The 12,613-nt window shown below is 43.8% G+C and overlaps 1 protein-coding gene across 4 annotated transcripts in view; it reads left to right on the plus strand.

The window, feature by feature from the left end:
• Positions 1–2,003: 2,003 nt before the first annotated feature.
• Positions 2,004–12,613, plus strand: part of TBC1D8 (TBC1 domain family member 8) — a 96,319-nt gene continuing 85,709 nt past the window's right edge. For 3 of the 4 annotated variants that reach the window (XM_011383727.2, XM_011383728.2, XM_023525220.1), the window contains exon 1: positions 2,004–2,304. In XM_011383727.2, the coding sequence (XP_011382029.1) occupies positions 2,178–2,304 (127 nt within the window). In that variant the 5' untranslated portion in view covers positions 2,004–2,177. The remainder of the gene's footprint in view (positions 2,305–12,613) is intronic. The other variant, XM_011383730.2, reaches the window with a different exon arrangement.

Consider the following 12,613-nt stretch of genomic DNA (forward strand, 5'->3'; position numbering starts at 1 on the left):
TGGCTACTGGGAGGCACATGCAGGAGCCTCAGGGATTGGAAGAGAGAGAGAGAGGTCAGGTCCAGTACCCCAAAGTACCCTTCTCATCTGCTTTAATATTATATATTTTACATTTAATACTTGGCAGATAATAAGAGCTTAAAATATGGGTGAGTGTATGTGAATCATTTCACTTCCAGGAACTTTTGTGCATTTAGTAAAAATAGCTGACATTTATTGAGTGCTTATGTGCATTCCAAGTACTGTACTTAAATATATTAAACACTGGATAGTACCTATAAAAAGAGTACTATCATTATCCCAATTTTATAGTTAAGTAGACTGAGGCTCACTGAGATGCCTACCTTGCCCAAGGTCAAGGTTGCAAGCTAACTAGTAGCAGGAACGGGGATTTGATGTAAGGCAGTCTGTCTCCAGAAGTGTGCCCTAAACCACAATGCCAACTATTTACCAGACATACTCCTTGACTTTGTGGCAAACACATATCCATTTTCCAAGCTCTGGTCGAGTCATAGCTTTTCTGTAGCAAGCTATGTTCCTCGAGGAACTGACTCTTCATTCTGTGCATCCCCACCATGACTCCTACTACACTTTGTGCCTGTTTGCCTACTGGTGGGTTCTTCAGAACAGGACCATCTCCCATTCATCTCTGCAATTCCAGGGCCTGCCAGGGTGGCCGACAGGGGAGGTGTCAGTGAATGTTTCTGGAAGGTGTATTTCTTGCCACCCCTGAGGGCTCTGTTTGCTCTGAGGTACTCAAGTCCTCCTGATTATAGCTGACTTCCTCTGAGTTTTACTCAGAGAGTAGTTGTTAATGGCCTGCCAGTTCTGGACCACAGCTGCTGCTGCCCCTGGGGTGGGTGGTCCTGTTTGTCTGAACCCAGGACCTTCATGTGGCTTCTTATCTGCCAGGTCAGGTCTGGAGTTCTGAGCAGGTCCCTTCTGATCCTCCTCGGTTTCCAGTGAAAAGGTGTCACTCAGTTTTCAGGTGCCCCATGGGAGATTCACTTTACTTCTCCTTTTCAGTTCTGTCCGAATTAAGTCAACTTTTGTCAGGGATCCCTTTGTCAAAATTCGAGGGATATTTTGGTGGAGTTTTTCTTTCCTCTCTTTTGCTAGGGTGTTGGATTGAATTACCTCCATACAGTGATGGCTTGGAGGCCCCCCACCTTCCCACACCCCTCTCCTCTGTCCCCGCAGCCTGTTTAAGGCCAGCTACCATGCGTCTATTTCTACACCAGCTTTGAAGAAATACTCGTTTTTAAAAGCCTACCTCCACATTTCCTATAGCTTTTCCTTATTATCACCTACCCCTTATTTCCCAGCTATTCATTTCTCTCAGAACAAACATGACTGGTTTCATTCCTGCGTAGGGGACTAGCAGAAGGGCCCTAATATCTGCATCTTCTACACGCACGAGGGGCATCCGGTGTTTAATTTGCTGATACTTGCCTCAGGGTTCAACAGCGTCACTGCCCCTTCAGCAGCTCCGTCGGATCCTGTGCCAGAACATCAAAATCGTGTGCTAAGCTTTTAAAAATCGGAAAAGAATTGTTTTTAATGTTTAATGCTATATTGGGGTTATTTGTAAAAATGTGTCATGTTACTTTAAGTGCTATGTCATTCCAAACACACTTGGGTTTTCTGGCGTGCATTGTCCCCTCCAAAGATAAATGCCCCAGGTTGGGCAACCCGCAGCTATGAGAACAAGAGGTTTTTTCCCTCGCTCCCCCTCGGCTCAGAATAAGGTGCCAACCGAAGTTGCCTCCCAGGAGGGGCGGAGGAGGACAAAGGCCGCGGCATTCCCCGCGAGCGCAGAGCGGAGGGGGACCTGGCAGCAGGGATGGGACTTCCTCTCTCCACTCCGGAACTGCGCGCTGGAGCGGCGGGGACTCGGAAACGCGGGAGGCACGGCGGGAGCTGGCGCGGCGGGCCGGCCTGGCCGTGGGCGGGTCTGTGGGCGGATCAGGGGCGTGGCCCGGATGGGGCTGTGGGCGGGGCCGGCGAGCGGGCTGCGCTGGTTAAACTGCGCCAGCCGTGCTCCCGGGACGCTCCGAGCCCCGGCACCGGCTAGCTGCTGCCCCCGCCGCGGCCTCTTCCCGAGCGAGCTTAGCCCGGCGCGGCCGGTGGCCGGGGCGATGTGAGCCGGAGCCCGCGGGCGTGGCCGGACCGCTGAGATGTGGCTCAAGCCCGAGGAGGTGCTGCTGAAGAACGCCCTGAAGCTGTGGGTGACTCAGAAGAGCAGCTGCTACTTCATCCTGCAGCGGCGCCGCGGGCACGGCGAGGGAGGCGGTCGCCTCACGGGTAAGTGTCGCGCCGGGGCGGGCAGGCGGACGGGCTCCACGGCCGGACCGCGGACCTCGCTCCTCGCCGGGCCCGTGGGGCCACATCGCAGTTCACGGGTGACGCCGGGTCGGGATGGCCCTCACTCATGCTTGTTTTCCTTTCTCCAGCATTTTTCTTGCTAGCCTCCGTCGAGGTGGTGGCGAAGGGACTTGCAGGGTCGTGCATTTTTTCCCGGCCAGGCAGGTGCCTTCGCCGCCTGGCCCAGTGACTGCCTGGGGGCCAGACTTGGCTAGGGAATCGAAGGAGAAAACGCCGGCTGGAGCATGACCTGAGTGAACTAGGGCCGCCCGGGGAGGAGCGCAGCCCCGCGGTGCCGGGCCAAGTGGCATCGGGGTTCGCCCTGGCCCGCCCCGACTGGGCCACCTGGACGCGGCGGAGCCTCCATCCAGGTGGTGTCGCGGCTGGGCACACACGGGCAGCCCACGGCGGGGCGCCTCTCGGGAGGCCCTGGCAATCCGGGACAGTGGGCAGGGCGGGCCAGGGACAATCTGCAAGCCCGGAGGAGAAGCCAAGGTAGTACGAACCCTACGCTCACGACCTTAGTAGCAAAATTGAGCACATCAGTTTTCTCCCTCACTTCAGTTTCTTCCAAGGAACGAAACGAGGAAACAAACCCAGGCTTGTAAAATTTGTGGATAACATAGCACTCTTTCTAAAAGTTATCCAAACCTCGTTGAAAGTCAAGCATTTAAAAAGTCGAGGCCAGCTTGCGTTAACTGGGACACCTCTTTAAACGGGCCAATGGACTAACAGTTGATTACCCTTTACGGTTGTATCTAGGGCACCTCTTGAATTTTCAAATTTTGGAGTCTGAATCTTAGATCTTTTTCATCACATCTTTGCTTATACCTAGGAGAGGACCAAGTGCTGGCAAGAGAGGTCAAGGGTCAGAGTGTGGGTTCTGGGCTCCATGTTTGCCCAGTCCCCCTCTTCTGACGACAGTGTGTCTTAATTTTTGGTGCACTAAGCACCTGGCCTATAAATGGTGTCATTTCATAGAGGGCGCGGTGAGGACAAGGCTTGAAGATTTGTGAAATGGAGAAGCAGAGGAATGTTTGTCTAGCTGAGTACTTCCCTTTACTTAGTTCATGGGCAGCCCACTGTGTGGGATGCTCTTGTGCTGCTCTGGGAAAGACTTCAGGTTTCTCACCATCCAGCAAGGGAGACAGGTCCAGACAGGGAGGGGCAAAGCCGCAAATCAAATGCTTGTTAGAGATTCAAGTCAGCTTCCACCAGGAGAGCCTGACTGTTGTCCAGAGTTTGTCTGTGATGAACTCAAAATGAGAGGGTCTCCCCCACCCCCACCCCGCTGTATTCCAAAATCAGGCAGGTCTCCTTTTGTCATTATACCTGAGGCTTTGGCCTTGGTGACAGTTTGCTTTATTAGAGCCTTCTGTTGACTGTGGAAGGATGGCATCTTTTCGGCAGCTGGACACTTTACCTTTGGGCATTTAGCCAGGAAGCAAATAACATGGCTGTGCCTGTTGAGCAACCCTGAGTTACCACATTCACCAATGGGCTGCTCTTAATGGGGCCACTTTCGAATGCTGTAAAATCAAAACTGATGTGACACAGAGGGCAGCTCCATATGGGCGGTAGTTTTCTGAAAATGTAGAGTTCTAATTTGGCAGATCTTCAGCAATGTATTTTAAAGGTTTAAAACTTAGAATGAGTTTATCTGTGAACATAATGGATACTAACATGATGTGCATTCTAACCGGTTCTAGGCTTTTCTTTGAGGAGAAGCAAGTAGAGATGGTTAAGAGGGGTTAGAAATAAAATGTAAGGAGGCAGTAATGAAGTATCACCTTTCTTTTATTGCGTTGCTGACTTTCTAATTAGGTGGTAGGCACTTAAACATAATGTCTCCATGGTCATTTAAGGTACTCTGAAATGTTTATAAGTTGCCCACCCTCAGAAATATAAGGTTTTGTTTCACTGGGGATTATAATTCATCTTCCTACTTACACACACACACACACACACACACACACACACATGCCCCATACACATCTTCAGTGTATTTTTCTCCATAACTCACTTTTTAATATGTAATATACTTATTTATTTTGTTCATTGTTTCTCATATTTAATTGTCTCTTCTATGAAGAAGGGTATTTTTAATCTATGGTGGTGCCTCGCATATAGTATATACTTAGTAAGTAAACATTTGTAGGATGAATAGATGGATGAATATATGCATGAATGATGAAACCCATTTTTTTGAAAGCTGAGTGAGAGCGGAGGCCCAGCTTTTCTGACTGAGGCTGAGCTGATTACATGGACCTGGAACATCCCCTCTCTCTCCTCAGCTTCCTGTTTACCTGGTAGTGTGACTGCTGTGGAAAGCTGGAGGGAGTGGGTAGGAAACAGACCTCCTCCTCCTCCTGTGTTTTTGTAGCTTCCTCTTTTGAGATGGAAGGATCATGGCACCAACTTCTCAGGTGGCCTCTTGTGTGGTGAAGGAAACCCTGGACTCGGGAACCGTAGTGGGAGGCAGCTACCTTTTCTCCAGTTAGAATGATGTTTCCAGAGCTTCCTTGGTAGAAGTGATTTTGCTGCCCTAGAAGGGAGGAAGTAAAGTTATACAGTGTTCACTTGGATATAGCCCATGGGAATATTTCTTATAAAAGTTTGGTCAGATGTGATAGAACAATGAAGGAAAGATGTTAGCATTTGGGAGGCAGTGGACAGAACACACAGCACTGCTGCCTCCCCTCCCCTTCTCTTAAGCACTCAAAATGAGCAGCTTAAACTTCAAAGATCCAATATCACTACCCAGATGTGCCTCTCTGAAGGATGGTGGTTTGTTTTTTTTTTCTGGTGTTTTATTATATACATTCCTGTGTAATCTTGTAATTCTTTTCCCAAAGAGACTGGCAATTAAAAAATTGTACTTTGAATAAAATGTTGATGCTTCCTGAATGTTTGCCTTCAGCCTTTGTTCCTGTCATTGTGTTTGTTGTAGTGATGGGCTAACCAATTTTTTAATAGTTAGGGTCAAGAGGAAGTAAAGGATGGCCCAAAATATGAGCTTTGGAGTCAAGATCAGTCCGTTGTTTGGAAATCTGGGCTGCGAGGCCTTGGGCTGGTTTATTCAGCTTCTTCAAGCCTTAGTTATAACTCAATCTTAAGAGAGGGGCAATAATGAATCTTACTTTGAGGTTTGGAAACTGTTTTCCACCTGGCTGTACCATTTTATGTTCCCAGCAGCTAGGCACAAGGGTTCCAGTTAAAATAAGGGTTAGAATTACACAACATACATTAAAGATTTAGTCATGCTGGCCATTTAGTAGGTTTGAAAAAAAAACTAATGGTAACGTTTAAAAAATTGAATAACAAGAAGGTTTCTTAGAACAAAAGTAAAGAAGTTTGTGTTGTAGTGAAGGATATAAGAAACATTCATTTCTGTATTAGAAAGTGCAGTATATAATAAGTGTAATTAGGAAATTAAATATTTAAATAGCAATTTGTGCTAAGTCTTGCCCCAAGGAAAGGCATTTTGCAGGATTTGCCTACAGGGCTTCTTTGACCATGTTAAATCCTGATTAAGAAAGGGAACTTTACTTTTGTGTCACATGCATTGAACATGAGTAGCTGTGCCCAGTGTAAATCATCTACCACCTTTTGAACAGTGCCCCCAAGGCTGGGGAGGGGAAACTGACATTAGGGATTGATGTGGAGTCCCTAAGCTTGCTCAGAAGGACTCTGTCCAATGGTTGGAAATGGGTGCAGCTCAATGTGGGTGTTGCTTTTCTTGGCTAGCCCATCTCACATTGGCTGAACTCCTGCTCAGGTAGCTGAATTTGTTGGTGGATTTTGTCTCCACTACCGAAGAAAATCTTTAGCTCAACAGGGCAGTCGTTGCATTGTGTAGACATCCCAGATATTGGCTCAGGTCTTACATGCTTTGGTCTTGTTTTCCAAAAGCACAGGAAGAAAGAAACCACAAATAGAGGAAATACTTTGATTTCAGGAGTATAAATCAGCAGGTGTATTTAAGTAAAATAACATACATTTTGAAGGACTGATAAACCATTAATAAGAGCTTTGAGGTTTCCAACGGTTGCATTTAATGAGAGTATAATAAGGACAATGTGTTTGTCATTAGATAACTAGACACAGCATGGACTGTCTCTCCAAGAAATAATATGAGGTACAAATGTGTGGATGGTGGGTCGTGAAGGCTTAGCCATTTCAGCTTAATTGAGACTCTTTAGGAAGAGCTGAAAATGATTGAGAGGCTTGTAGCTTTTTAAAAATTCATTTACTAGCTCCGAAGGAGTAGGATTTTATGATCTCGACTCTACATTTTGGCAGTATGGATAAAGGAGTTTATTTAAAATGCAAGGAGTAAATCTGATAATATTTTCAGCCTAGATTTTTCCCTGTAATTTTTAAAATTTGGATTAACTGTATTAAAAGCAGCCCTGTGCATATTGTAACCGTTCCCTGGGTGTTGCTTGAGCTCTTCCTCACCGTGTCTCAGGCTACTTTTCTCTCCTCTCGCATCTTCTCTTTGGGCCCAGGACCCTCTAGCGTGTCAGGCACTTTCCTCTCCCAGGACCTCCACTGGCTGTCTCCTCTGCCTAGGGCACCCCCACCTCCCCTTGATCTTCTCCTGCTGCCCTCTACTTTCTCTTTATAGCACTCACCACTGTTTGTAACCCTTTGTGGCTTTATCTGTACTGAGCAAACCAGAACATGAGTTCCAGAAGGAACTTTATAGCACTTTCTCTTTATAGCACTCACCACTGTTTGTAACCCTTTGTGGCTTTATCTGTACTAAGCAAACCAGAACATGAGTTCCAGAAGGGAGGAAGTCTGCATCCCTCCCCACTGTTCCTCCAGTGCTGGAACACATTCTGTCACTGGAACACTCTTGATAAATATTTAGTGACTACATGGATGTCCAAGTAGAATTTATAGGTATGAGCCTTTGAGGCTGAGAAATGTTTCACATTGTCCTGGAAATGGAAATCATGCAGAAAACAGGAACGAATATTAAAGAGCAATATTAGTGCTGTTTCTCACACCTGCCCTGTGTGCCTGTATGGACCAGTGGTTTGTCAGCTGCACCTGGCCAGTTAGAGTCACCCCCTGGTAACCTTTATGTATATGGTCCTGTACAGACCCTGAAGGATTCCCCTAGGTTTTCACTGGCGAAAATGAATCTGAGTCATTAATATTCTTGAATATTTGGTGGGTCTGTTCTACCAGATTTTATTTGCTTCTTTTTTTTTTTTTTTTTTTTTGACTTAACATAAAAGGAAAGAAAAATCCACAACAAAATAAACAGCCCCTAATAAGATCTCCTTAGGAAAAGGTACTGTATTTTGTGATTGGTTTTATTCTAAATAAATAAATAGCTACTAGTAGACATGGGTGTTCAAAAATAATAAATAAGATGGCAGTTTGCCCGAAGTTTTTAAATATGTGCAAAGGAGTATATAATGTAATATAAACAGTAAATAATAAAATGAACATCATATACCCACCACCTGGTACAAAACTGGAATACTTCCTATGCCTGAGAGACCACTTGTGTGTTTCCCTGGTTACATCCACTCTGTCCCTTGTCACAGTACTATCCTGAATTATGTGTTAATATTCCCTTGCTTTTGTTTGTAGTTTTAACATATTTATATGTATCCCTCATGAATATATTGTTTTGTTTTGTATGTTTTTATAACTTGATACAAGGAGAATCTTACTTTATTTTTCCAAAGCTTGTTTTTCCACTACCCCTCAGTTATATTTTACATATATTTATGTGTGTGTGTATATATGTATGATATGTGTGTATATGTGTGTGTATACAGTTGTCCCTCAGTGTCTGCGGGGGATTGGTTCCCAGACCCTCCACGCATACCAAAGTCCTTTACATAAAATAGTGTACTATTTCCATATAACCTCCGTACATCCTCCCATATACTTCTAATATTAAACATTGAAAAAATGTGAACTCTACATACATTTAAGAAAGATGAATCAAAACAAGTAAGAGCACTGTTTTCCAAACCCCTGATTCCAGCCTAGGGTCTTGGTGGCCAGAGCCCATCCCGGCAGCTCAGGGCACCACGGGGACAGCTCTGTCCTGAATAGGACACCCTTCCATTGCAGGGCCACCCACATACCTCTCTCGCTCAGACAAGGGCAATGCAGACATGCCAAGTCCCCTCATGCGCACGTCCTTGGATGTGGGAGGAAGCCGGAGTCCCCGGAGGAAACCCATGCAGACACGGAGATGATGTGCTAACTCCTCACAGTGGCCCTGGCGAAGAGTCCTTTTTTATTTTCTCATCGACATTATAATGAAACAGTGAAATTATTTGAGGACCTGCTGTATTAATTTATTCATTCTCCTGTTAGTGGATTTTTGGGTTCCTAGTCATTATTTTGCTATTATAAATAATGCTGCTATGAGCATTCTTGTATAATGTTCACACTTGTAAAAGGTTCTCTAGAGAGTATTCCTATGAGTGACCTTATTGGGTGTATCAGCCAAGATGGGCTAGGTTATGCTGCAGTCACAAACACTCCAGACATCTTAGTGGACTCACAATATATTTCTCTCTGATGCTGTAAAGTCAGCGTGGGTCTGCAGGGATCTCTTCTTGTCATTGGCGCTCCAGGATGGGCTTATGGCGGCTCCATCCCCAGTGCTTCCCCAATCACCATGGTAAAGAGAGAGCAATTTGGCAAATCTTATGCTGGCTCTTGGAGCTTTCACCTGAAAAATGACTCCTGTTCTTTCTATTCACATTACACTGGCCAAAGCAAGTCAAGTGGCTCTTTGTAACCTCAAAGACACAGGGACATGCCATCCTACTGTGTGCCTGGAAGGAGAGGAGAACTGGGACATTTGTGAACAGCCCCAATACTGGGGCATAGGGATGTGAATTTTCACTTTTCTAGATCATTCCTGATTGCTTTCCAAAGGTATTGTGCCAATTTACAGTCTGGCGGCTGTGTGGAAAAATCCTCATAGTGACACTGCCTCACCAATGCTTGGTATTGTCAGAGACGTTACTTCTCAATCTGATAGGTATTAAAATAGTATCTCAGAACCACTGAGATGCTATGTTCCTTTGTAACTCATAGGGATGAGAATCTTTTTATGTGTTTATTAAGAATTTTTTAGCCTTTTGAGAAAAGTTTGTCTTTTGCCCATTTTTTTCGTTGGGTTGTCTGCCTTTTTCTTATTTTAGGGGTGTATGTGTGTGTGTGTGGATGCAAACATACATGTGTCTATGTTCTGTATTCTTTTTCAATTATATGTATTAAAAAGTCTCTCATTCTATGATTTGGCTTTTTATTTTTGTTAGGGGTCTTTTGAAGACCCAACATTCTTAATTTTCATGCAGTCAGATGTACCAATCTTTCCCCTACTAGTTTGTGCCTTTTTTTATTACTGGTTTAAGAAAAAATCCTTAAAAGGAAGTCTCCAGGATGGAGGGAGATCCTGAGATGACAGCTGAGGAATCTCTCAGTTCAGATTGGACAACTCCAAGGAGAAGCGAAATTGATCAGACAGTAGGGGAGGATTTGTGAGTAAATTATTGATACATTGCAAAAAATTCCAGGACAGCCGTTAATTCTAGGGAGAATAAAAAAGTTGTGTAGATTAGATAAGTTTACTACAAAGCTCAGCTCTCAATAATGTTTACATACTTATAATAATATAAATATTGATTAGTGATCTAACCAAAATTGTTGCCTAAGTGAGGCATAAGTGGTAGGTGGTGGTGTTGGTCAATGAAAGAGAGCTAAAACTTCCACTTCTGAAACCGACAGCTAATACTTAAACTGAAAAATTGAAGAAGCAGTAGTATAAACTTACTTTTTTGGAGATGTGAAATACAAAAAAACTCAGTCAAGAATTGGAAGTGGTTGACCTTGGGGAAGCAGGAAGTGGGAGTAGGGAGGAGTGAAGGGACCTTAGGGTTTCTCACGAGCCTTGTAGCATCATATGCTTCTTTCATGCTCATATAACTTTGATAAAAAATACACAGAATCTCAAGTTTGGGGGAGGTTGGCCTTTTTTCAGGTTACCAGCTCTATATGGGTAAAAGAGGTCAGGAGAGGCACTGAAGCATGTCGCATTATTGCCTCAGGGACCGTCATAGCTCCTGGATTGGCCCTGCTTCAGATATTTGTCCTCTTAGTAAACTATTTTTAGCCTTGAAAATGTCTAGCATGTGTGGGGTGTGTCAATTTCACAGAGGCTTAAAAGCTATTTTCAGAAATGCATCTAATCTAGTCAGGTACTTTTATTTGAAATTATAAGATATCTACTCTGGATTTTTTTTTTTTTTTTTTTTGTAGAGAGAAAATCAGTTTAGAGTTGTAAATTTATGATTTTTGTCTCCCCTAGCCTCAGACATGTGGTATTGTGACTATAACCCATTCCTTCTGGGTTCTCATTTTCTTAACCTATTAAACAGTACTAACAATTATAATAACAAAAAACAGTTTTTGTTTTGTGGAAGCATTTATACTTTGAACTGTATTATTTTCCAGATAAATTGGCAAAATTTATTTAATTTTTGCACTTAAAGAAGAAGAAAAACCAAGAGAATAATTCACTCAACAGTGCCAGGCCCTGTGTTCCCATGAAGCTTACAGCTAGTGATGGGGTTGTATTAAACCACAAAATACAGTGTTGCAGATGATGGTGAATACAGAGCATTGTGAAAGGGAATAATGGGGAAACTCATTTAGGTTAAAGTGTCAGAGGACCTGTGATCTCAACTGAGACCTGCAAGCTGTGTGGGATAGTGCCAGCTGGGTGCAGGTGAGAGAAAGAGCCTTCTGAGCAGCGGAAACAGCATGTGCAAAAGCCCTGTGGCCTCCAAGAGCCCATTTGGACAAGTTAAGTTTGATGAGCCGTCTAGTAAGGCCTTTAGGGGAGGAAACCACATTGGGGGCTGAGGAGGAAATCAGCAGAGTATATTTTTCCAGAAGCCAAGAGAAAAGTGTATCTAGGAAGGAGGGAGGGAAGAGGCATCGACTCTGCAGTGTGGTCTAGAAAAGGCTTGCAAGACATGGATGACCTCAGTGAGAGAAGTTTGGATGCAGGTAGGTGTGGTGTAGGAAAGGACTGAAGACTAGATGGGTGGTGAGGAAGAGATGGCATGGGAGGGCAGCATCATCAAGGTAGGATTTGTTTTGTGTGTGTGTGTGTGTATTTTGTTTCTTACAAAGTTGTTATTAGTTAGCAAATAGAGTATCTGTTGAATGCTGGATCTGCAGGTACTGTGAACTTGGGATAGAGATGCTAGGCTTTGAGATGGGCAATGGGTAAGTAGGTCAAAGAAGTAGGTAAAGCATCCAAGTGAGAGGTGAGGGAGACTTCAAGACCTCAAAATTCCCAAAGAATTTTGTGTTTGGAAATGAAGTTAAGTACTCAGTACTTTAAAAAAAAATGTCTCAAAGAATCTGTAACTGACTACCAAAAGAATGAACTAATTTAGACGAACCCAAGGATGTTGGCTTAGCACTGGACCATGATTGTTTCACCTGATTAAAGAAATTCTTTGAGGTGACCATGGCAGCTTAAACATTAGGTAATGTTACTTGCTTGGCATTTAGTGTCACATGGTGCCACATTGAGGTGCCTATGTGTGGGATGCCCCTTGCACAGTCTTGTCTGGGGTAACTGCTGGTGGGACTCTGATATGGCTTCACTGAGTGTTTTGATCAGACTTCATTTCTCACCTTCATAAACATAAATAGTTTTTTGTTATAAATAATGTCAGGATTCAAAAAATAGAATTTATTTTTAGAAGGAAAATACAGATTAAATCTCACTAAATTATAAAGGTTGACCAGTAAATTGGACTGTCTTCAATTACTGAGTCCATTTAACAGGTTTTAAATAAATCTGTGGCCCAGAGTTTGGGATGTGGGAATGTTTTACTAAGAAAATGTAGTAACATTGTTAACCTGGGATTGGCCTAGTGGTGAAGAGTTTGAGAGGAAGTTCAGGAGTTTCTCACTGTTGTATTTGCAGGACAGAAATACCTTTTAAAGGCAGAAATAGCAGAGCTCAACCTCAGAGAGAGATTTAGATATTTCACCTGCCGTGGGAGTATAGAGAGTTAAAGTAGATTCTGAGTTTCTGTTATGTTCTTGTTATAATTGAATATAATTTGTCAAATGGAAGCAAGACATTAAGATTGCTTTTAGAATATGTAGCTCATGATCATCCATCTATCGAGGAATCAATCACAGCAAAGATTTGGCTGCAGGGACTAGATTTCAG

This window comes from Pteropus vampyrus, unplaced genomic scaffold (assembly GCF_000151845.1).
Source record: "Pteropus vampyrus isolate Shadow unplaced genomic scaffold, Pvam_2.0 Scaffold541, whole genome shotgun sequence".
In the NCBI taxonomy this organism is placed as follows: domain Eukaryota; kingdom Metazoa; phylum Chordata; class Mammalia; order Chiroptera; family Pteropodidae; genus Pteropus; species Pteropus vampyrus.